Genomic DNA, 25,327 nt, shown 5'->3' on the forward strand with positions numbered 1-25,327 from the left:
ACACGCACGTGTGTGTGTGTGTGTGTGTGTGTGTGTGTGTGTGTGTACTTGCCACATACACAGAGTGTGTGTAGAGGTCAGAGGACAACTTGTGAGGGAGATGCAGATCTTTCCTCCTACTATATGGATCCCAGAGACTGAACTCAGGCCTTTAGGCTTGGTGGTAAGCACCTACTAAGCCTTCTTGCTGGCCCCTGTTCTCCCATCTCTCCACCTGTCAGGGGGACTGATTTTCTTTTATTGTAACATGGGGATAGGCCAAATCAAGAGATTACTGGAGTTGAACACTTACATCACTTTCTTTAGACTCTTGAGTTTTTGCTTTCTCAGGGTTCCTGCTAAAGAAAACAAACACAAACAAACAAACAAAACCCCTTCTTCCTGAGATGAAAACTATTTTTGTGATTTTCTGTTAGACCCTCTTCACCTGTCCTCAGATTGGGTTCTGTGGAGACTGACTGTGTGGTGTGAACCTTTACCAACGGCTTCTCCCTATATTTCCTTAGGAGCCAGCAACATGTTTAGTGTTGGAATCCCTTCCCAGGGTACAAAAGCATGCATGGTAGGACAAAGAAGGGCAGTTGGAGGTGGTTACACGGCCAATTAGGGACAGCATGACATAGACAAGCACAGTGAGGTAAGAGTTAGTGTGCTAATCTCCATTTGGTAGCATTTCTAGAAGGCAGAGCTAAGATCCAAACATTTCAACTTTATTGACATTAATGTGCTGGAAATTAGTGTTCTCCAGGATGCTTACCTGCAGGCAGGTGTAGAGCTGGTTTTCTAGGGATCTTAGTTTGCCCTTCAGCTTGTCTTCATTAAGCTGTCCCTAAAATAAACAGGATTAGTTAGTAAGCTAAGGAAAAAACAACCAACCAACCAACCACAAAGAGGCTTGTTACATCTCTCCAGCCCTGTCCCACAGCCAAAGCTTGGTGCTGTGGGTTGAACCCCTCTAGGTGCAGAGATGGCTAAGGCACTCTGAGGGGAAGTTGGTTTTCTCTCTGTAGGCCTAGGGTGATCCTGATTGGCCCCAAATTCTCTTTGTATCTTGAATTTCTCTAACAAATGGCCCAGACAGCAAAGAAGGCCATAGAGAGGGAGGTTTCTAAACTGCCCCCTACCCCCAGCTTTCCTTGCCTTCTCTCATCCTGGACCTGGACCTTTGTCTGTAGAGCACAGGTATGAAGCTAAATGAGGTCTTTGCTCCTGGGGAGGATCTGATTTGTTCCAGCTCCTTGTTAGGGGTTGAAGTGTGTTTGTTCACCCTTCAGTTTGTATGCTGCAGTGAGCTACAGTATTCTATGTAGAACGGGAGCATATTTGGAGGTTGTGATGGTTTAAATATGCTTGGCCCAGGGAGTGGCACTATTAGGAAGTGCGAACTTGTTGGAGTAAGTTTGTCACTGTGGTCATGGGCTTAAGACCCTCATCCTAGTTGTCTCGAAGCCAGTATTCTGCTAGAAGCCTTTAGTTGAATATGTAGAATTCTCAGAGCCTCCTGCACCATGTCTGCCTGCATGCTGCTATGTTCCCACCTTGATGATAATGGACTGAACCTCTGAACCTGTAAGCCAGCTCCAATTAAATATTGTCCTTATAAGAGTTTCCTTGGTCATGGTGACTGTTCACAGCAGTAAAACCCTAAGACAGAGGCTGTACCTTCAATGAAGTTAAATGCAGTCAAATGAATTTAGTCTAGTCTGGTAGTGTTTTTCTAAAACAAGACCAGAACACAAGGTTAAACTGAGGGAAGACCACAGAAGACAAGATGGGTGTTGGCAGCCCATTCAGCAGGAGGGGAGACTGGTACTGGTGATACCTTGATTTCAGGGCCCAGGACAGTGGGGCAAAGGTTTCTGTCATGGCAGTCCTTGCATTTCACACCCTTCATATCCACTGAGAGTTCCTAGAGCCCCTCAGAATGTTCAACTCTCTTGTATGTAAATGTGTACTTTTATCTAAGGCGTATGTATATCTTCCTGTATGCTTAAAGTCGTCCCTGACTCTCACACACAGTACACTGGAAATACCATGGAAATGTCAGCTATAACGTATGGACTTGGCACTAATTACAAGAAAGACAAGAAAAACAGGATTTCCCCCCCCACCCCCTTTCAGTTATACTCGATCCAATGTTGGTTGAATCTGAGGCTTTGGAACCTGTGGCTGTAGAGGAATGACTACTGGTGTGTGTGTTCCTCCCTATCTGGCAGGACTCCTGAGAAATTCCTTGAAAAGTGAGAAATGGACCTACAGATACGAAACAGAGTAGGTGTGGACACGGGGAGGGGTAAGAGGGCCTCTTGGAAAGTCACAGAGCGATTCAGAAGCTGGGTCAACCTAATAGTCTGTCCCTGCCCCGTCCCGTGAGCCCCAGGTCCTGAGGTGCCTCGTGGCACTTTAAGGTAGGTATCCCTTGATCTAGGACCAAGCAGAGAAAGATGAGCAGAGGTGCAGTTCTGGCTTCTAGTCTTGTAGCATTTCAGCTATAAGATCCTTGTACCTGCATACATTGGAGCGTTTCACCTACTTTGCTGATCTTTGTACCTGTGTACACCCCCCTTGCCAGCCTTGAATTTTACCCAGGGGACATCTGTCTGGAGTAGTGGGGGTGTCAGTAATGAGAGTATGTTTTTTAGAGATAGAGCTGTGAGCAGTTAGTCTGTAGTGGTTTTCATATTCCTTCTCTGACTTGTCTACCCAAGTTCTGTGGGACTCTTGGAGTCCTTTCTCCAGGCCTGGATGTTGTGGCTCCTGGTGTCAAACTGACTTCCAGCCCTCATGGCTAAAAAGACTAGGGTGGAAGAGGGTGTCTGGGATGAGGTGGGCCTCCCTTTCTGGGAGTCGGGTGCCTGGGGAAGACAGGGAGTGGCATCGCACAGCTCCCGTTTGATCTTATTTGTTTAATTCTTCTAACTGTAGGGACCAGGGGGAGCCCCCACCCTTTCTGCTTCCTGTGTTATTCAGCTGGGCCTTGCAAAAGCAAAAATCTTTGCCAAAAACAATTTTCTAAAGTGCCTCCTACTATTAATGTTTTTCTCAGCCGCATGTGGGAAAGAGCAGAGAGAAAGGGATTTGGCATTTACAATAACCACAGGGCTTGGGACCAATGAGAGAGAAGGACAAAGGCTTCCACTGTTCGGGCGCAGGGGTAAGAGGTAGAACAGCTGCATTCCCCAGAGGGGCCTGTTCACTGTCAGTCTGGCGGCAACACACTAAGCTGGCCCCACCCCGCCCTGCTCTGCGTTGGTCTTCCCACTAACTGCATGCACTTTTCTTTGCCCAAAATCTACAGTGCAGAAGCCAGCCAAACCCACCAAGTTTAAAGACCAGGATCATCTCCTTATAGCGTGGAAGGGACACAAGCCCCAGACAGAGTCCTTGGAATGTCCTCTGGGCACCTTCCTATTCTGTAGTATCATGCTCAATTCAGTGTTTTCCTCTCCCAAGGGTTTATGTATCTCAGCCAACCCCCAGATTATTTTTCCATTTATGTTGCAATGCAAGACAATTTACAGTATCCCCTTTCAAGTAGGAATAGGGGCTGCCACCCAAGTCTAGGGCATGAACAAAATCTCTTGTACATAGAGCTCTGCTTCCCAGACTCCATAAGGCAAGCAGGAAAGTCCCAGCCATGTTCACGTTGCTGCAAGTGGAGCACAGGATTTCCTGCCCCCGCACCCTGACTCTACCCATGCTGACGACTGTGTTAGAGTATCTGAGAAGCTCTAAGGCTACAGACCTTACCCCAGGAGCCTGGAGCATCTTGGAAAGGAGAGGAAGGCAGTGAGGAGGCCACACACACACACACACACACACACACACACACACAGAGTGTTGATCCAAGGCTTTAGATCCTGCTACTGTTTGATCCTCCTGCCTCAGCTCTGTTTCCAGAAACGCCACACCTTCACCACAGAAGCCCCTTCCCATGGCTGCTCATCTCTCCCCTAACAGCTTGCATACTGGGTGAAGCCTGTTCCCTCTGTGTTGTCATCTCAGGATCTCAGTTATGCTTTGCAGAACTTAAAGCCCCAGTGCTCCACTCCTGCTTCCTCTGCAGGCAGAGCTACTTTTGTTCCAGTGGCCAGACCCCAGCTCTGGGTTCTCAGCAGTTCCTAGGGATGTCTTCAGGGGCACCAACCCTGGGGTTCTCCTGTAGATCTTACCATGAACATCCTTGCATGAGAAGCTGCAGATTCATATGTGGACCCGAATGGAAAGGACAAAGTAGACACTGGGCTTAAGCCTGAGTCCCAGGTCTGACCTCATTCATTCAGCTACTTTCCTAACACCATCAAATGAGGCCACGGTCCAATGGCTTACTGCAGTTGTCTCAGGAGGGGTGGAATTGGAAGTGTTTTGTTTTGGGAGAAGTAAGGGTTCTCAAGTGAACAGTTATGGATGACTTCTTAAATACAGGAAGCTAGAAGCTTGGGGTGGGAGAAACAAGAGAAGTGTGTGTGTGTGTGTGTGTGTGTGATGTGTGAGACCTGGGAAAGGTGGGAAGATGGGAGCGAGGAACCAAGCTGGAGCCTGGGGAAGAGCCTGGGATAAAATAACACCCTCCTCCAACTTTATGATAGAAATAGCTTAAAAAGGAAGGCAGGGGCTTAACATATAGCCCAGGCTGGCCTGGAGTTTGGAATCCTCCAGTCTCAGATTCCTGATATCTACATGAATAGCTCTTACAGTATCTGCCTCATTCCCACTAAGCACAGTTGGCCTGGGCTTTCTAGACTTCTCCAGGGCCCCACCCCTCACTCAGCTGGGCCTTTGATTAGAGAAGCTATGAACACAGATCAGATCATTCCTTTCTGTTCGGTTCTCTAGTGAACAAGCTGCTCCAAACAGGCAGGTTTCTCAACCTGGGTGAGGTATGCAGTTTCATGGTTTGGCCGTTCCAAAACAAAATGTCCGCTGTGACACTCATGCACACACACATACAAATATGTATTTATGCGTGTTTGTGTGTCTTTTCATTAAATCTGAAACAAACCTTAACCGGAAAGGTTCAAGTCTCCTGTTCTGAAACTGTGAGAGAGGTCTTTGTGTGGTGCTGTTCAGACAGGATCCCTTCCTGTCCATGGCTTTGGGCTATACCCAGTGCTCTGCACACCTTGGCCCGGAAACAGTCTAATTCCCTAAGTGCTTTTCTGCTTTTCCTCCGCATCAAGCTGCTTCTGAACTGGTAAGCTCCGGCTCATCCTGTAAGGCCCAGCTGAGAAGGTCTCTGCAAACAGCCTGCCTTATTCTACCTCAGGCAGAGCCACTCTCTTTTTCTGTGTCAGGCTGCACATACGTTTGCAGCCTTGTCTCACTGGCATTATCTGCTGCGACTCTTCCTTGCTGGACTGTGAGTCTTTCAAAGCAAGGGCTCCATTTCGTTTTGTTCCTGAAGTCCTGGCATAGAGTTGAAAGTCACTCAGTATCTGCTGAAGGGGTGCGTGAGATGAGCTCAATTTAGCTCTGTGCCGGAAACCACCTCACATGCCCAGCTGCCCGGCTCAGGCTCCTTCCCTGCTAGTGGAAATGACTTGGCAAGCAGGGGCCTGACCAAAGGGACTCCTGAATCCAGGTCCAGTGACTAGCTTGAAAAGTGGGAGTGGTGGTCTTCTGTGTCACTGCAAACTTCCTGGAGTGTTTCGTAACTTCCTGTTTCACTTCTTTAAGCATAAACCTTCCTACCAATGAGGTGCATTGGGCGCATGGGAGACTGGCATTCTGCCTCAACACTCCTGCTGCCTTAGGCTTTGGTGGCACCAACCTGCTTATCATCTGTTGGACACATGAGCTCCTAGAGACTCTTTCAAGGGATCTGCAAGGCCTCTCCCTTTCCAGCATGTGTCTCCATGACACTGAATTCTTTCAAACACTTTAACTAAAAGAGTGAATCACAAGAGGCTGAATTCAGAAGCAAATAGAGTTTAGCTGTCTATTTTTTCAGCTAGATATTGTAAATGTATATTGTATATGCCGCTTCTCTCTTTTTATCCTTTTGAAAACAAAATTCTTCATTAAAATACATAAATTAACGAATGATGCTTGACTAGTGTCATTTCAAAATTAATGTTTCTAAATTTCTGTTTTAACTTTTAACAAGGTGAGTTCTGATATGGTACACATCCAAAGTTCTTTGGAATTTTTAATTAAACTTAGTATAAAGAACCCTGGACTGGAGAGATGGCTCAGTGGTTAAAAGCACTGACTGCTTTTCCAGAGGTCCCGAGTTCAATTCCCAGCAACCACATGGTGGCCCATAACCATCTATAGTGGGATCCAATGACCTCTCCTGGTGTGTCTGAAGACTGCAACAATGTACTCACATATATAAAATAAATAAATCTAAAAGAAAAAAAAAAGAATCCTGATGTAGGGGCTGGAGAGATGGCTCAGTGGTTAAGAGCACTGACTGCTCTTTCAGAGGTCCAGAGAGAATTTAATTCCCAGCAACCACATGGTGGCTCACAAGCATCTGTAATGGATCTGATGCCCTCTTCTGGTGTGTCTGAAGACAGCTATAGTGCACTCATATAAGTAAAATAAATAAACTTTTTTTTTTTTAAAGCATCCTGATATAAAGAATTAGAGAGCCATTGTTCGAAACCAAGCCATGCTCTGGCTCTTAGGTGTCCTGTTTGTAACCCAATCCTAGTGTCCTCATTTGCTTGGTAAATGCCTGCTGTCTGGGTGCCTCCAGCTTCTTCTCTGGAGTTGTCTGTTCCCTCCTGTAGTCTGCCCTACACTGGAAGCATTTCTTTTCATTGTATTATTTTGGTACGTGTTTTGTTTTCAAAACTATGAACTCTCTAAAAAGCAGGACCCTGAGCCTAGAGTATGGCAGTGCATGACTTTAATCGCAGCACTTGGAGTACAGAAGCAGGTGCATCTCTGTGAGTTCAAGTCCAGCCTGGTCTACAGAGCAAGTTCATGGCCATCCGGAGTTATATATAGTAAGACCATGTTTTAAACAACCAACCAACCAACCAACCAACCAACAAAACAAACAAACAAACAAACAAACAAACAACATGTTTTTTCCTAAAGAACAAATTCCCAGTACTTGTAAGCAGGAACATGGTGTTTGGCTATCTAGAGAACGAACAGACCATCATTAGAGATCTGAACTTAGCTAAGCGACTATGTGACTGTGGGCAAGGCCTTGGCCTGTTACAGCAAACAGAAAATCAAACTAGATCACCCATTAAGTCCTCTCTATTCTGCCACCCATCTACAGGCAGAGTATTGTCATTGACTGGCTTGTATGGATCTGTGATGGTTAAGTTTGATTGTCTGCTTCATGACGTTTAGAATAACACTGAAGACAAACACGTGGATGTGTTTGTATGGGAGTTTCTAGATTGCAGAGGTGGTTAGACCCACCTGCAAAGGGACTGTCCCATTTCATGGGCTGGGCTTCCCAGTGGAAAAAAGAGTAAGGACAGCCAGATGAACACCAGCATTTCTGTCTTAGCTTCTTATCTATGGATGCAGCATGACCAGTTGCCTCACAGTCTCCTGCTGCCATGACCCTCCTCCCCACCATGATTGATCATACTCTAAAACCATAAACCAAAACTGGCCCTTTCTTGGAAGGTGCTTTTGTAGGGTATTTTGATGATTTTGTTGTTGTTGATCAACAACAAAAGTAACTAACAAGCACAGAATCCCTCGTGAAAGCCTTGACTTTGACAACACTGCGTAGGCATTTCTTTCTTTTCTTTCCACAGGTTTAAAGACAGGCCTCTGTCTCCTTTTGGTTCTGAGTCTTCCCTAGGTATGCATTTACCATGTGACCCTTTGACTTTGATACTGTATCTGAGTATCACCACTTTTGCCTCTTCCCAGAGAGACAGCCCTGTCCTTGTTAGCTGGTATGCTGAGAGAAATGAGGCAGGCATGCATAGGCCTGCGTACTTTGTCTGAAGAAGACTTTTCCCTTACCTTCCAGGAGCTGTCAGAGGCCCGGATCAGGGCAGGCAGGAGGTCCTGGAGAATCACCATTTTCTTTTTTAGGATCAGCTCCCTATGTAAGGCTTCCTAGAAGGGATATGCAAAAGGAAAGATTAATCTGGAGGAAGAATAGGTGCAGAGCTGTGTGTGTGTGTGTGTGTGTGTGTGTGTGTGTGTGTGTGTGTGTATGTTTGGGGGTGGGGGGCTTACCATGATACTTACTTTGAGGTATTCCGAGAGTTGAATGATGTCCTAGTGGGAGAGATGAAAGAGATTCAGGAGGACTTCGGCATAGAGCCAGAGCCCTGGCAGGCTTACAGGTAGCAGAGTCCTGGCAGGCTTACAGGTTTGCCTTGGATCTGGTAGGGTCCTTCTGGCCCCACATCTACACTCAGGACCATCTGGCCATCCTGGAAGAAGGTATCCCTCTACCCCAGCCTGAGTTTAATACAGAATCCCAGAATGATAGAGGTTAGGTGCCACCTGAGCCAGACCCACCCCCACCCCCCAAATGAGGGTTCTCTTACCTTGTCTAGGACAGCAACTCCACATCTGGGAAGAGAAGGAAAACATGACAGTGGGTCAAAGAATGGAAGCAGGAAGGATGCCAGCTGCACCGGGCATCCCTGCTGAAGAATAGTAGGGTGGGGAAGGGCTTTTCCTCCTCAGTTGGGGTGGGCTCCTCTTGGTGTGTCCAGTGGAGGTGTTCCAAGTAAACATTTGGAGGGGTAGATGTGATGTGAAGCTTTAGGGTCAGGAACACAGAGGAACTCACTTGGTTTGCTGACTGGCATCATTCTTTATTGTTGGCAATGCCTCTTCTGCCTTTGTCTGAGTGCCTGAGAGAGAGAGAGAGAGAGAGAGAGAGAGAGAGAGAGAGAGAGAGAGAGGATGGTGCAGCATCCAGGGAAGGAGGGAGGATGAGGGGAGGGATGGGGGAGCTGGACTGCCATTGCAGGTCAGGGCTGAGCTCTCACCCCGGTGCTGTCTGTGTGGCTTCTTGATGTCAGAGTCCTGTGGTGGAAAGGCTCTCCCATGGGAGGCATGGTGGCCACCCAGATCCCTCTGGATGCCTGAGGAGGAATGATGTAAGGCCGGGAAAACCTCAGAGCTTATCCCTGTTTCCTGGAAAGCAAATGAATGATAAAGGATGCTGAAGGGCCTCTTAAGTTTTCCAGACAACTGCAGAAAGAAGGACCAGACGCTGCAGATGTAGCTCAGTGCTAGTGGACTTGCCAGGCTCAAACAAGGCCCTTGGCTCCATCCTCAGCATGGGGGGAAAAAAAAAAGCAAAGCAAAATGGTAATCACATCTGGGTGCACTGAGTGGTTTTCCTGAAACTCATATGTTGAAATTCTAACAGTGTTGGGAAATGGAGCCTTTGGGAAATACTTATGTCTGAGTGTGGGGCCCTGATGAATGAGGTTAGTGCCCTACCAGAAGAGCACTTGCCCCTCTGCCTGCTTTCTCCCAAGAGTGGACACAGTGCATCTGCATACAGGGAGAGTGTCCTCATCAGATTTCAGACACACTGGAGCCTTGAGCTTGGGCTTGAGCCTTATAAATGATGAGGAATACCTTTCTGTGCACAAGCTGTTCTGTGCGTGGTAACCTGTCACTGTATTCCGATATTTCCCACCTATAAAACCACTTGTTCTTCCTTGTCCCGGACAGGGAGAATGTCTTTCTTTGGCCAGACAAGGGGCCAGTCTTCCTTCATTCTCCCATTTCAGCCACTCAGCCATGTGCTGATTTAGAGGGAGAAGTGGTCAGAGACTTGACAATAGTCAGATCAGGCCTTTTCTAGGCCTCTGGCTCCTGCCTATAACAGAGGGCCTAGAGGGCCTGCCTGCCTCTCCTTACAGCCACAGGACCTTTGAGCTTTTCCACTGAAAGAAGACAGTTGGGAGGATGGGATAGTGGTGGTCACAAGCAAGTCTTTTTACCTTTTCTCCTACAAAATAATAATAAAAGAAAGGCACTAAAAGCCCAAGAAGTATCTATGGGATTCCATCATGGTCTGACCTGATAACCATGGGCAGGCAGTTATTTCATTGTTTTCTATTCTATCCTTCATACCCTGGCCCCCCTCGCCCAGGCCACTCAGAGGCCTTGTTACCCTGTAAGCAGGCAGCTGGTTCCTTGGTAGTTATGTTCCAGGATGGTTGTTCTGGGCAGCTGTGTGGCAGCCTCATGAAGGGGCCAGAGAGACAGTGCAGTCAAGTGAAGTGCTTGCCTTGTAACCATGAAGCTCGGAACACATGTTTTGTTTTGTTTAAAAAGCCAGGCTGGTGGTGTGTGCTTGTAATTTCATTGCCAAGGAGGTGGAGCCAGGCATCTAGATCCTAGGGGCTTGCTGAACATCCAGGATAGCCTACTTAGAGAGCTCCAGGCTAGTGAGAGACCCAGCATCAAAAAGCAAGGAATGATGCTTGGAGTGGATCTTTAGTTTTCACATGTAAATTCATGTACACCCACATGAATACCTACAGACACGCGCGCACACACGCACGCACACACACACACCTGCTATATGAAGTACCTATTCTTGGTTTACAAGGATCCATTCCTCTCCTCAGTGTGTTGACACTATAGTAGGATAACACAGAGCCTGCTCTTGTGAACACTGCTCCTCTTATGCATGCTAATGGGATTTTTATGTATTTATGCAATATTAACCATGCAGACCCATGAGAGCAGAGGTGGCCTGAGTTGCCAGGGAAGGCTTCCCCAATCAGATGAGGCCTCAGTTGGGCGAAGCTGTTAGAACTGAAGTGTCACAAGAGAGAGAGAGAAGAGTGGGTGTGAAGCCTTACTGGAGAGTAAGGGTGTGTCTGTGTGCATATGTGTGTCTGTGTGTTAGTGTGTGTGTGTATGTGTGTGAGCGTCTGTGCAATGATGCATCTTGGGTTATAGAGCTGGGGATGTGGCCCAGTGGCTTGGTGAGCTCATGCATAAGGGCCTTCAGCATTAAGAAAACAGAAGGGAAGGAATCTGCCAATTATGGTACACCTGTAATCCCAGCAATCAGGAAGGATAATGAATTTGAAGCCATCTTGGATTACATAGTGAGGCCCTCTCTCAGGAATAAAAAAAAAATCTTATACTAATTACTGGCTTGAAATTGTTTGTTCAGTTATTTCCTTTCTTCCAAATAGGTAGGTGTAGGACCCTCCTCTTCAAAAGAAGTTAAATAAAGACACCACGGAATCTCTGAAAGAACAGTGATTGATGGCTAAAGGAAACCTGATTGCATGCTGAGGAAGGGACTAACAGAAACTGACTGTTAGAGATGTTCATCCTTTGTACCTTGCAGATACCGCCCTTCTCCCCCCACCCCCCACCCCCGGCCCTGGAGCAGCATTATCTCCATATCGCACCTGCTGTCCAGGGAAAGAGGCCTTGTTGGCACCAGGCAAGGACTCCTTGAGGATAGACACTTGGCCTGTTCCTCCATCTGTCTTGCTGGAGGGCCCTTGTTCCCTGGCTTGGCCTTTCTTCTCTTCTTCCAGGTTTCTCCTTTTGAGGAACTGTAGCTGCCGAGCTCCCTGAAGCCGTTCCTTGTGTTGGGTCCTCAGCACCTTCCCTGGCTGGCGGCAAGTGGTCTCATTGCGGCGGCGGCGACGGTTTTCTCGGGTCTCCTGACGTCGCTCACACTTGGCCTCATAGCTCTCAGCCCACCGAGCCAAGCCAGGGGAGGACCTCGAGTCTGAGCTGATCATGGTGGCCTCCCGAGCACCTGTTGTGTTTGGCTTACTTTCCTTGAACAGCTGCTTGGATCTGCCAGATGCCAAGAGGGAGGAGTCAGAAGATGGGTTGAAAACTGACAGTCTATCTCTCTGGGTCAGGGTGGAAGTAGCACAGGGCTCCATCCATGTGTATTAAGAACCCAAGGTCAGGACTCCCAGGCTCAATCCTGCATGAACAGGTGCAATCCGGTAAGGCCAGGTTTCTGCTTTTCTCTAGCACTGATCTCCTAAAGTGGATGGGTCTCTCTGGAGCCCCTTCTTCCTTGACTAGATGTCTCTAAGCGAGGAAACACGAAGAACTGACAGTAGCCATAATGAGCCTGCAGCCATGTGGGTGGCTTGTAGAACTGTGGACAGCCCTGCCCACTTTATCTCCCAGTCTAAAAAGGAAAGATGATGTCATCTTTACTATCTCTTGCTAAGTGACACTTCTTGAGACCTAGAAGGATAGCCACAACCCCTCAGGAAGTGACCAGGTTTGTGACTGGCACTCTCTGTTTCACTCCTAGCTCTCAGCAGCCATCTTGTGGCTCTGGACTGCCATGACCTAGGGAAACCTGCTCTAATTCCTTCATCAGCACTCCCAACTTTCCTCTTTGTCATCTACTGTGTATCTAGTGCTGGGCTCTGACTCTCAGCTGCTGATCAAGTCAGTCTGTTAGTTGAGGACCTTAAAAATGCTTGATGGTTCATTTCAGAGAATCTGGTTCAGGGACTCAGAGGGGGAGATTCTATTCTCTTAGGATCACCTCCCTGCCAGACTCAGTCTGGTCCCCAAATCTTCCATCTATCAAGCATGTGGGGTGCCTTCAACAGGAATCCTAAAAATCATAAGAAACAAGACAAGAGAAACCTATATAGTGGGAAGTCCTCAAGGAACAGTTTTCAGGACAGGTCACCCTTGATGCCCCTCTAGGTGGCCTTGCCTGGCATCCATATAGTGCCCCAAACCCTCATCTTCACCCATCAGCTATGGATTTGGCTAGACTTATTTTGGGCTCTGGTAGCCTGGTGGAACCAGGGCTGGACTCAGATGAACTACACCCCGCCATCAGAGATTGTACCCTGCCTCCTATACCCTCTGGGGTCAGACTGTGGTGATGGAGGAAGGTCCTCGTCACAGCCGCTGCCTCTTCTCTATGACCTGATTATCCCACTGCCCAGGAATTCAGTTCCTCCATGGTTTTGCAAACACTGACCCCTCATGTTTATAGGCTGCACAGACTCTGCAGGAAGAGAGGTCCCTGTGTTTCTTTGTTGGGACTTTGATGCCTATCCTAGCACAAGACCGAGTCCTGTGCAGGCTTCCTATTCTCCCTCTGGTCACAGTACTCATTCACATGGCTGTTGCTGGGCAATCTCACTCTCTGGAGGGCTCTTGTGTGACTAAGTCCTGTATACTTTTAATTATCTGACTCTAGAGGACTGGAGGGACACTCTCTGCCTTGGGCAGAGCTTTCCCCAAGGACTGAGGTGTTGTTTGCCTTTCTCTCAGGCTTCTTCCCACTCTCCCTCTGTGGGGCTCCCTAGATCTGCCACATGTCACCCTGTTTATTGAATTATGTAGAAAATGAGCCAAAAAGCCTACTTGTGTTTTGTCATAAATGAATATATAGAGGAGACTTGGAATTACATACATGTGCATCTTCAAGCCACAGCACCCGATTATTCTGTCTTCACTGAAGGAGGGGAACCCTTGCTTTGGGGCCAGACTGTGACTCACTTCTAGGTTGTCAATACCCACCAAACAGGTATGTGTGTGTGTGTGGGGGGGGGGGGGTTGCTAAGCCTCAGTGTTCTTATTTATAAGATGGGGCTAAAACTTCCCTTGAAGGGGCATGAACCTTAAAAGACAACACCCAACACCCACACCATATACCTACCACATGGCATATGATAAGCGACAGCCTTTTAAAAATAATAGATATAAAAATATTGTAGTTATCATGGCTGGCGCTGAATACTGAAAACTTGGTGCTGTGAATCAAATGCCCCAGGGAACGCCAGACTGTAGGACAGAGAATGATCAATTTTGCCCTCTGACTCCCCTACTCCCACTCTCAGTTCTGAACAGGGCTTGTAGCTCCATCTTGGAATAATTTTACTGTGGTTCCTGTAGTCTCTGAGTTTGGGTTACAAGGACAAAACACTTCTGTGTGGTCTGGATGTAATCATCAACTCAATTAGGTCAGACAGGAAGTCAAAGAACAGGTAGGTGAAGAAAGGAGATGCCATTATAAGTGTGAGGGCTTAGGCTCCCCACTGTGGGACTTACCAGAGGGAGCTCCCAGGTTCCCTACCTTCCAGACGGGAAGAAGAAAGGTCTGAGGGGTTGAGAACAGGTCTGTGAGGATGTCTCTTCCTGTTCTCCATCTATTGTCTGTAGGGCCACTGAAATATGGCTATTTTACTCTCTGCATCATTAGGTCTTAATGCTTAGGAAGTTGCAATAGGAATGGCTCCCTAGAGAGAGGAGTGTCTCCAAACCCATAGCCTTCTACACCTCCTGGGGTGTGGCGTGACACCTGTATGGAACCACACAGCCTTCTAGGATGGTGGGATCATCCTGGCTTGCTTTAACGCAAGTAGGCTATGGAAAGTCTGATGGACAGGGACAGGCTATAGAAAAAAAGGAACTGGTCCTGTAGTTCAGAAAAAGGTCACAAGGCCACTGCCCAGGATTTCTGTAGTTTCTGAGGTACCCCTGGCCAACATGAAAGGGCCTAGTTAGAGCTCGGAGGAAGGGCTAGTACTGGCTAGGGAAGGCTCTCCTTCCTGCACAGGAAGACAGCAGCACACTGCCCCTCAACTACAGACATGTTGACTTGCCACAGTTTTGCACCTACCTCCTGGCTGTGTATGCAGAGGAGATGATGGGTGGCTTCCTACACGAATCTGGCCTTCTTAGTTCAGAGTTCTCAGCGGGAGCTGAAGAGCCTGTTACAGGGATCCCTACATTGAAGGGATTGGGAAAAGTCATTTAATTTGTGTTATGGATGCAGAGCACACCAACACCAAGCCATGCAACTCACACCTAACCGAAGCCATCAGACGGAGCAGAGCTGGGAGCCATACCCTGTGGTTGCCTGAGGTCTCTAGCACAGGATGTTTTTTTGTCATACAAGCCCCATCGAGTACATTCTACCACCTGCTGCTACGCAGGAGGCTGGCATGGCAGAGCGTATTCTGCCCCACCCTAAGTCAGCAGATCCAAACCAAGATCCCAAAGCATCTTCCTCCACAGTTACCTCAAGTCCCAGGTTCTGTCTCAAGTGTCTCAGGAGAGCCTTCAGCCCTTTCTTTCTAGGTCTCTCTGGTCTCAGAAGGCTGGGGAAGCTGTCAAGCCGAGTTTCTGAAGAAGTTTCTAAACCCCCTCACCATTTTCTTCTTATACTGACGTTATTTTCGCACAGCAGCATGCTGAAACAGGAAACACAAGCCACAGTGTTCACAAACCTCAGTTCCTCTCCTTGCCCTTAGCAATTTGAGAGGGCCCCTGCACTCTTGGGGCCTCCAGGGCTGGTGAGGAAGTCCACCCAGGCACCCACTCTCCAACTACCTGATTGGTCTGCTCTCTGGCAGTTTCAGCCCAGTATTCACTTCCTCTGGTTGGTGCTGTAGCTCGGTAGGTAGAGTGCTTACTTGCCTAGCAAGCACAAAGCCCTAGACTCCACCCCCAGCATTAAAAGCCAGACCTGAAACCCCGGCATTCAGGAAGTAGAGGCAGGAGGACCAGGAGGTCAAGATCATCCATATTGAGTTCAAGGCTAGCCTGAGCTACATGAAACCCTGTTTAAAAAAAAATGTTTTTCTAGGACTACACAGGGATGAATTCTGGGCCATATCTATACCTTGCCACTTCTGTGGTAAGACCCAGGAGGGATGTTTCTCATACCATCTAGCTGTTTGGAGTCTCTTTTTCCCAATACTGGCATTGGGTAGAGTCTCCTGTGGTCTGAAGGATCTGTGTGTTTTGTGGAGTTCCAGATCCTTGAGGGCATCCTGGATTCATGTCTTTATGAGGCAGTGTGGAGGGGTGAAATATGGAGGGCTAGAGGGCAGAAGGCAGGTAGCCAAAAGAATCTGAAAAATCCCAGTGAATTGAACTAAGAAATTTTGGGAAAAATTAAAGAGAACTGATACATTAAAAAGAAACTTACAAATGGGAAATCCCAGAGCAACTCAGGATAGATAAACAGGAAACTGAGTTTGTACAAGTTCAAGGACTGCTCTGCAACCTTCTGAACAAGCCACTCAGTATGGAGACTATACAGTTCGAAATGTGTGAGGCAGGTGTGAGACAGGTGTGAGGCAGGTGTGAGACAGGTATGAAGCAGGTGTGAGGCAGATAATGATATATTCAAGTAGCTAGGATAAGTTTTGTTAACATGGAGAACTTATCACAGTCCTCTTCATGACTGCTATTTCCTCATTCTCTTAAGAGAAAAAGTCAAGAAGTAGGCAGGAAGGAAGCACGCAGGCCAGATTCTTATACTAGAACCCAGACCAAGGAGGCTCCTAGGGTGAGAAATACCCGAGAACACAGGGAGACAGGAGATTGTATCAGAATTGCCATAGATCCTTTTGGACTTTATTAAAAACTATATAGAAATGTATACAGAGATCAAATTCTTATCTATGGCTGGGTACTCTTTGGGTGCTATACTCATGCTACTGGGACTAATGTTAATGCAAGTTCAAAGTCACATAGCATGGGTTCATGAGTACATGGGTACATGAGTGCATGAGTGCATGGGTGCATGAATACATGAGTGCATTACCAGCCCAAGTAATTTATTCTAGAATAAAGCTCCAGGTACTTTTATTAGTCTACTAGTGGTATCTATCTATCTATCTATCTATCTATCTATCTATCTATCTATATGCTGTGGTTTGGATCCCCCAAAGTTCCACATCTCAGAGCCTAGCTCCCCACCTCAGCACTGCTGGAAGGTGCTAGAATCTTGGGAATGGGCTTATTGGGAGGCAGTTAGACTGTTGGTAGTGTGTCCTCAGAGGGGAGAGTCCATCTAGGCTCTTCTCTCCACTTTTTACTTTCTAGTCATGAGGTGAGCTTTTGCCCTATCACGAAGTTCTGCTCTGCTGTTCACCTCATCACAGGCCTGGAAACGTCTGAGGTAACTGATCATGGAATGAACCTTCCAAACTTCTCTCTTCATAACTTATTTTTTGGGGGAGTTTGTTAAGGCGAGGGAAAGCTGATTGACAAACCTTGAGTCTGTCAGGAGGTCTGGGGTAGGCAAACTGTTGTTAGTCTTTCGAAGACTTTGCTCTTTAGTCTTTCAAGGATTTTGCTGGTCACTTTTAAATCAGATGTCCACACATCTCAGAGGTGGTCCAACATCCAGTCATTGGGTGGGAGCAATAGTATTCATCCCCTACATTTACAAGGTTGTCTGCTATGCTACATGGAGCTAGTTGCAGTCCACATCTGTGGCAGATCAGGCACTCAGCCCTCTGTGGGGTCTGTGTGGGCCTTGTTGGTGGAGTGTCATTTAGACATAAAAATCTCGGTTTTCTGTATAAGAAGGGTTCACGGTAGACAAGATCTGTGTTTGTTGTATAGATTCTGTGAGGTGACTGCCTGTTATCAAGAACTATTTACTATCCATCCAACTTGCATGAGGCTGAGTTTCATCTGTAGTACCACATAAATTGATCATGGTGGTGTATACATATAATCTCAGAGCTCTGAATGTGGAGGCAGGAAGATTAGGAGTTCAAGGTCATTCCTTGCTGCATAGGGAGTCTGAGGCCAGCCCATATACCCTACATGAAAAAAAATTACATTACAGCCAGAGCCACAACCTTGTACAAAGCCCATTGCAACCTCACACACACAGTCATATGCATGCCACATACACACGTATATATCTAGTAACACATGCACATGTGTGTGGGCATGTACACACACACACACACACACACACACCTTACAGCTTCTGAAAGGGCATCTGGCCTGTTTAATCTTGGACAGCTGTCACCCTTGTTATTGACCTTTGCCACTGGGATAATTTAAGAGCTCTCATCTAATCCCCCTTTGCTTGCCGCACCTCCAACTGCCTTGTGGTTTACTGTAGCATGTGTGTCCCTGACACAGCACTTGTCCTGAATCAGCATAGCTAATGCATCTCTCTCTGCTGTTTAGCTCAACAGTGCTGAAGACCCAAAGGCTTGCCATAGTGCACCTATATCAGGATCTGTTCTTAGGATCCAGCATTGCAAAGGGCAAGTTACTTTTTTGTCCTAATATGATAAGAGGGGGCACACTAAGCTTTAATTTTATCATCCTTCAGGATATATCCTCAGGCCTGGAGAGGGGTTTATCATGGATAGATGGGTATACACATATGTAGTAACTGACAGAAAAGCGAAGTTAAGGTAGACTGAAAAAGGAGGCCTTCCAGCCAACACAGGACACACTGCTGTCAGTTTTCAGAGCATCATCTCAGTGTCTTTCTTCCCTCCTCTGTGACAAGGAAGAAAAGCACACGAGTTAAAATTTCCCCTCATCCTGAAGGGCTGTTTTCTATACTGGGAAGTGTCCCACTTTTTCAGGGCCCAGCCTAAGCTCCCACCTCTTCTTCTAGGTAGTGCTTGAACTAACAAGCAGTACTTGGAGACTAAGATAATGACATTGCTTACTTATGGACAGATTTATATAAATTACCAAGTTAGCAAATCATCCTTTATAAAAATACGAAATGCTTCCACTCCTTGCCGTGTAAAAGCCATTTACTCCTATGACTTTTGAGGTCAGAACCCTCACAAACGGCTTCAGCTCAGAGTCCCAAGGACTCAGCAGAGGTGACTCCTTAAGTACTGTCTGATTCTAGAGACCTGGACTCTAAAGTAAGGTAGTTATTTAGTAGTGTGGTCACTATTTATCTGATAGGTCCAGCCCCGGTTAAACTATCCTGATTACGTCACAAATGGTGCCCACTCCAGAGGGAGTCCCTCCCTCCCCATAGCCTGTTCTACTTTTTGACATACACCTTTCAAATCTGTTCTTATTTGGCATGATCTGTCACGGGTATCAACGCAGGGAAGTTGTTCTGAACCTACCCACTAAAGCACAGGGGATGTATACTGCACTGCCAGCCTATGGGAGAGGGTAGACACACTGAAAACTGGCTGGGAAGAACTCAAAATCGCTCTTTCTTCAGTTTTATAAAAAGTATAACATAGCACCATTAAAACATCTCTTATGATAATCTCATGAAGATCAAGGTGGTCTTAAACTAAACTTCTGGTCCTGCCAAGCAATAAGATTGTAGGTGTACACCACAGGTTTGGCCCTAAAAGATCTTAAAAATCCCACTGCCTGACAGGAACAGTAAGTTCCCTGCCTTTCTTGTCTTTTTAGTTTCTGTCCATAGCTACCCATCTTTTGTTTTTACACATGGGTTTTTACCCATCATTGTGTTTTTTTGTTTAAATTTGGTACTAAGTTATAAATATGTTTCCTGTTGTCAGAGCTTTCACTGTTAGGGCTGTTTAATGATTTCTTTATTATTGGAAAGATGTCATGTGTCCTAGCATCAATTCCTGGTAATTATTAACCACTGGAAAATCAAACACAAACAAATCTTAATTCACACTGTCAGAACATGAACTTTAACATTCTAATGGAACAAAAATTCAGATCGGAGATGACTGTCCACAGTGTAGAAGGATTCCTTTACAGAGCACCTCTGCCACTTGCTCCCCAAAGCTGTCTTCTACAGAGCGGCTTGGGACATAGACTGAAGGGGAACTGGGAAGTTGGACTACTTCAGCTTGAAGCTGAACTAGCTTGACCATGAAGGCTCATTCAGAGTTAGAAAAGTATCCAACCTCTCTGCTGCTTGGATTCCTCCACTGCTAAATAGTCATATCAATAATGTTGACATGAACTGGGGTGTAGCTCTGGGGCAGGGTAGGCTTAGCCCCAGGTCTGGGGAAGACCCTATTTTACAGAGATTGTAGGTGTACACCACCATGTTTGGCCCTAAAATCCTACTGCCTGACTACCTTAGGGTGTTACTAAAGCGATACCAGTACACTCAGTAGGGGCTGGGGGGGACATCACAGATATTGATAGTGCTTGTCCAACATGCATTATGTCCTGGTTTCAGTCGATGACACCACATGAGCTGAGATCACCACATGGCCTATGGTCCAAGAGTCCAGGAGGTAGATGAAGGAGGATCATATTTCAAGGTCAACCTTAGCTACATAGGGAATTCAAGGCCGGCTTGCTCTTCATGAGACCATGTCTCAAAAAACCAACCAACCAGCCAATCAACTAACCAACCAACCAACCAACCAACCAACCAACCAAAAAAACCAAACAGCAGTCAAATATAACATCACTATAGTGACATCTGCAATTGGGACTATTGGTTTGTGACTTAACAGTCATAGTGAGAGGCACCCTCCTTCAGATCTCTAACTCTGTGACAAGGGAGAAGCTACCCTAGGAGACTAGTGCATTTTTTCTGATGTACTTTTTAAAAAAAAATTATTTATTTACTTTATTTATATGAGTACACTGTAGCTGTCTTCAGACATACCAGAAGAGGGCATCAGATCCCATTACAGATGGTTGTGAGCCACCATGTGGTTGCTAGGAATTGAACTCAGGACTTTTGGAAGAGTAGTCAGTGCCCTTAACCGCTGAGCCATCTCTCCAGCCCCTGATGTACTTTATAAAAATTAATTTTTAGTTACTTTATAAAGAAATGGGTCTCATTATGACACACACAGGTAGATAGATGATAGGTGTGTGTGTGTGTATGTGTGTGTGTGTGCTTGGTTCCTATTTACTTGATATAATGTTTAAAGGTATCCATAACAGATAAAAAGAGCATTTTAAAGCAGTTACCTGAAAGATTCATAAGCATAAGCCTCTTACTCCATAGGATGATGACAAAAGATAAAATGTATTTTTTAAAGTTCATCTAACACAACTCAATTATTTATTTATTTATTTATTTATTTATTTATTTATTTATTTATTTTAGACAGGGTATCATGTGGCCCAGTCCAGCATCAAACTCACTATATCACCAAGGAATTGAGTTTATGATTCCCCTCCTCTCAAAAATGGGATTACAGGTGTGCACATCACAGAAGGTTTTATGTGGTATGGGGGATGGAACCAGGGCTTTGTACTCTACCATCTGAGTCACTCCCCTGCTCCCTAGCTGTTTGTTTGTTTGCTTGTTATTCGAGACAGGGTTTCTCTGTGTAGCCATGGCTGTCCTGGAACTCACACTGTAGACCAGGCTGGCCTCGAACTCAGAAATCTGCCTGCCTCTGCCTCCCGAGTGCTGGGATTAAAGGTGTGTGCCACCACTGCCTGGCTAGCTAAGGTTTTTAAAAGATGTGTGCCATATGATTGCATAGGGAAAAAAAGATTTCTAGATTCCAAGTTTCTCCTAATGAAGTATGTGCAGGAGTCATATGAGGGAAAGCTTGGGAATCTTGATAAAAAGATACACAAACAACTGTTGGGTAGTCAGTGGGAGTGGTGAGCACTTTGACCAGAGGAGATGGGGTAGGGGAATGTGGTAGTTTAAATGTGTTTAGCCCATAGGAAGTGGCACTTTTAGGAGGTGTGGCCTTGTTGGAGGAAGTGTGTCACTGTGTAGGTGGGCTTTGAGGTCATCTCTTAACGCTCAAGCTCCATGAAGTGTGGAAAAGGAGTCTCTTCCTGGCTGCCTTCAGATCAAGATGTAGAACTCTCAGCTCCTTCTCCAGCCCCAAATCTGCCTGGATGCCGCCATGCTTCCCATCATTTTGGTAATGGACTGAACCTCTGAAACGGTAAGCTAAGAGCTGCCTAGGTCACGGTGTCTCTTCATAGCAATAAAATCCTAACTAAGACAGGGATGCTGACAGAGGAACACAATTCCATGTTCTTAGAGAGTCAGAAGCAGAGCAGGTGGCCTGGGATGTGCCTATAGATACCCTAGATCCAGTTGTCCTCAAGGTTGGCTTGGGATAGAAGCCATCTTCTTCTCCCAGCAGAGAACTTGTCTCTATTCTCTCCCTCATCTTTTTGCCAGGCCTAGTGCTTTTCTGAGAGTGCCACCAAAGGTTGTTATTGATCAGGACAAGTTCTCACAACTCCAAACCAATCTCCTGGGTGGCTGGATCAGAGCAGATTAAGGTATTGGAGTTGACACTTCCTCTCCTGTCTGGCTGTGGCCCACAGACCATGATCTCTTCATGGGCTCTGGTTGGAATAGTGATGGTCTCGGAGTGGAGCCTTTCCCGGTAGGGTCTATATGCTATGATGCTGCCTACCTGTGTACAGCCACTGGGTGGTGCTGCTGCCCCTGTCTGCAAGCAGGAGGCCAATGCTAGAGCAGGTAGTTAAGGCTTTGTGCTTTGGGTGTGGTGGTATTCTTGGGATTCATTCTTGTCCCCTGCAAGTCTATCCAAGCAAGGGAGCCTTGAAATATGCTAGTCAGTCACCTAGCAGAGACTCAGGAATCCTATTGTTTGCTCTGTTGTTTGTAATACAGTGTGGGTAGTTGTAGGACTTTTTTGGCATGCCTTCAGTTTAAGAATCCATTTGAAGGAACTAGAGAAAGTACCCAAGGAGCTAAAGGGGTCTGCAACCCTATAAGAGGAACAACAATATGAACTAACCAGTACCCCCCCCCCCCAAGCTGTGTCTCTAGTTGCATATGTAGCAGAGGATGGCCTAGTCGGCCAAAAATGGGAGGAGAGGCCCTTGATCTTGCGAAGATCATATACCCCAGTACAGGGGAATGGCAGGGCCAGGAAGCAGGAGTGAGTGGGTTGGGGAGCAGAGCAGGGGGAGGGTATAGAGGATTTTCCAGAGAGCATTTGAAATGTAAATGAAGAAAATATCTAAGAAAAGAAAAAAAAAGAAAAAAAAAGAATCAATTTGTATATTGGCTGAGAATATAGTTTAATTGGCCAAATGTTTGCCTAGTGTTCAAGAGGTCAGTACTGCCTAAGTCAGATGTGACAGTGCCTGCCCATAATGCCCTCTGCCCACAAGAGAGTAAAAGCACATAGACATATGGTTTCTGCACCCGCCTCTTTGAGTTAACACACTTGGAACCTGGCTTGGGGGTGGTGTAGGAAAAGCCCCCGACGTTGGTGTTTTTCTCCCTCTCTTCGTCTCAGAGAGTTTATTTTGACTCTCAGTTTCTGTGGAGTCACTGTGTGCTTTCCTGGTCCCAGGCCTTTTCTTTAAACATTACAGTTTCTGTGCAAAAGGCAGATCGCCTGTACTGGGGATAAACCATTCCTTCCAGGCACAGAGGATGATCTTGGGAAGCCATACAAACCAGACCAATCTTGTCATGTTTGCCCTCAGCCTCCCTTACTTCTCTACCCAGATAGCCCCTTGTGCACATTGTACATTCACTGGTCAGATATTCGGTTGGAGCTGACTTTCCTGGTAGAGGCTCCTGCACAGGCAGAACTATACTAAGTACTGGTGTGTGTTTCTTCTGTGAGTCTGCCTCCCTCATGTCCCTTGCAGGGATCCCAAGAGCACTGAGGTGTAGTAGCTCTTAGGCTTGCTCACGCTTGCATGACTGAGGGCTGTGCCCCTTGACTTCCACTTGTGTCAGTTTGGAGCTAACCCGAATCGCTAGGCAGAGGCCCACGTGGAATCACATTTTATACAAGTTTGTGGTGATCTGTGCAAGCCCATGTCTCTCCTCAGTTTGTTTACCTTTTGTTGTTTGTTGTTCAAGTTGACGCAAATGATTCCATTTTGATTCTTGTGTCTTCCACGGTCCTTACTTTTGACCGAGATTTTTCTGTGGAAACATTTCTGTCCTCTGTCCTGTTGTGAGGGTCTGTTGTTCCTCTGTTGTACCTGTCCTGGGTAAAGTGGGTGGGTGAGGTTGTATGATTGATGGAGTCAGCACCAAATCCTCTTAGCCACACTGGATCAACAGCGTTCGGGAAGAGTGCTTCTCTGCTCAGCTCTTGAATGCTAAGGCAGCGTTATTTTGCCAGAAATTGTACTTTAGTTGATTTTTTTTTTTTAAGATTTATTTATTTATTATATGCAAGTACACTGTAGCTGTCTTCAGACACACCAGAAGAGGGAGTCAGATCTTGTTACGGATGGTTGTGAGCCACCATGTGGTTGCTGGGATTTGAACTCTGGACCTTTGGAAGAGCAGTCGGGCGCTCCTACCCACTGAGCCATCGCACCAGCCCCTTAGTTGATTTTTTTAAAAAACAGAAAACAGATGCAAAGATTAAAAAGGAAGATGCAAAATAAAAATAATTTTGATACCCACCCCCTGGCAATGGGCAAAGAGAATCCTTGCTGGTATTGGTGTTCTATCAGTCAGGAGCAGCGCAGATGGCAGTCCTTTGTGCATCCTAGCTTGATGCCTGGCTTGGTGGCAAAGCCGTTTTATGCTTAGGACTCATAAAAATCAAATCAAATCAAATCAAATCAAATCAAATCAAATCAAATCAAGTCAAGTCAAATCTAGGCAGTGAAGTGTGGGAGGAGGAAGATGGGCAGAGACCTTCATTCCACCATGCTACTCAGTGCAGGCAGGGAAAGACATCTACAGATCTGCCTTTTGCACCACATCTTTAGCAGGCCATAGACACACAGAGTCCTACTACCACCACACAGCACTGTATGGGAGGAAGAAGTCAGAGAGAGACCTGCCTGCAGACCACCATGCTACACACAGACCTGCCCTCCAGTGCAAGGCATAGGTGGGCAGAAGAGACCCACTTGTTAACATGCCACGCAGTATAGACAGAAGATGTCACTCAGGGGTCTGCCAGCCACGTCGCCAGCCTGCAGCAGGAGCCACCACAGTGTGTGAATATGTGATGGTCAGATGGAAGAGAAAGAGAGGTGGAGCAGCTTGAGCATTATGAAGAGAGATGGAACTGGAGACTCAAGGGTGGAGAGAAGTAGCCTGCTGTGTGTGGACAGCTCTGCTACTTGGGGACCATGGTGACGCCCCAACATCAGCTGCCACTAAGAGCCATGTCTCCATCCATGGCTACGCAGCCAGCATAGCCAGTGTCAGGGGCAGCCACTGGGATCACATGGATGTCTAGGGACTATGCATAACTGTCCCTGATCCTCACTGGCTACTCTGGTGGTCTGCAGGTCTCTCTCTGACCCTAGGGTCATGAGAGCAGGTGAGCTGGCCCTGTCCCTCACCAGCTACATCACTTGGGAGAGCTGGCCCTGCACCTTGTCAGGGCAACACAGTGGAGCAGGCCCAATGGGGAAGGCACAGGTGAGCCAGCCCTGAGGGTGTGACTGGGAGAGCTGGTGCAGCCACTCGAAGGCTGCAGCACTTGGGAGAGTGAGCCCCTCACCTTAACCGGGCAGAGCAGTGGAGCTGGCTCTGGATTTGGGTGTGGATGAGCTGACCCTGAGGGCACAAGGTCAGAAGAACAGGAGAGTAGGATGACACATTGGGTGACCTGGCAGGAGCGGTGCTGAGAGCTTGTGCTGGTGGTGCAGATAAGGGAGAGTTGGCAGGCTGGCCAGCTCAGCAGTCACCCAGGCCCAGATCCAGGGTTCTGAGTTGGGCCACTCCAACATAATTTTCATCTGTGAATGTTTGGGACACGTG

The 25,327-nt window shown here is 46.8% G+C and overlaps 1 protein-coding gene across 1 annotated transcript in view; it reads right to left on the reverse strand.

Annotated features, from left to right (window-relative positions):
- The window catches only part of Traf3ip3 (TRAF3 interacting protein 3), a 26,043-nt gene extending 10,838 nt beyond the window's left edge, over nt 1-15,205 (reverse strand). The window contains exons 1-9 of the mRNA NM_153137.4: nt 14,954-15,205; nt 14,552-14,657; nt 11,337-11,736; nt 8,934-9,081; nt 8,732-8,795; nt 8,484-8,508; nt 8,179-8,208; nt 7,948-8,043; nt 758-829 (exon numbers count right to left, since the gene is read on the reverse strand). Coding sequence (NP_694777.3) covers nt 758-829; nt 7,948-8,043; nt 8,179-8,208; nt 8,484-8,508; nt 8,732-8,795; nt 8,934-9,081; nt 11,337-11,678 — 777 coding nt within the window. The 5' untranslated portion in view covers nt 11,679-11,736; nt 14,552-14,657; nt 14,954-15,205. The remainder of the gene's footprint in view (nt 1-757; nt 830-7,947; nt 8,044-8,178; nt 8,209-8,483; nt 8,509-8,731; nt 8,796-8,933; nt 9,082-11,336; nt 11,737-14,551; nt 14,658-14,953) is intronic.
- Nucleotides 15,206-25,327: the final 10,122 nt, after the last annotated feature.

The sequence above is a fragment of the Mus musculus genome, chromosome 1 (assembly GCF_000001635.26).
Source record: "Mus musculus strain C57BL/6J chromosome 1, GRCm38.p6 C57BL/6J".
Taxonomy (NCBI): Eukaryota; Metazoa; Chordata; class Mammalia; order Rodentia; family Muridae; genus Mus; species Mus musculus.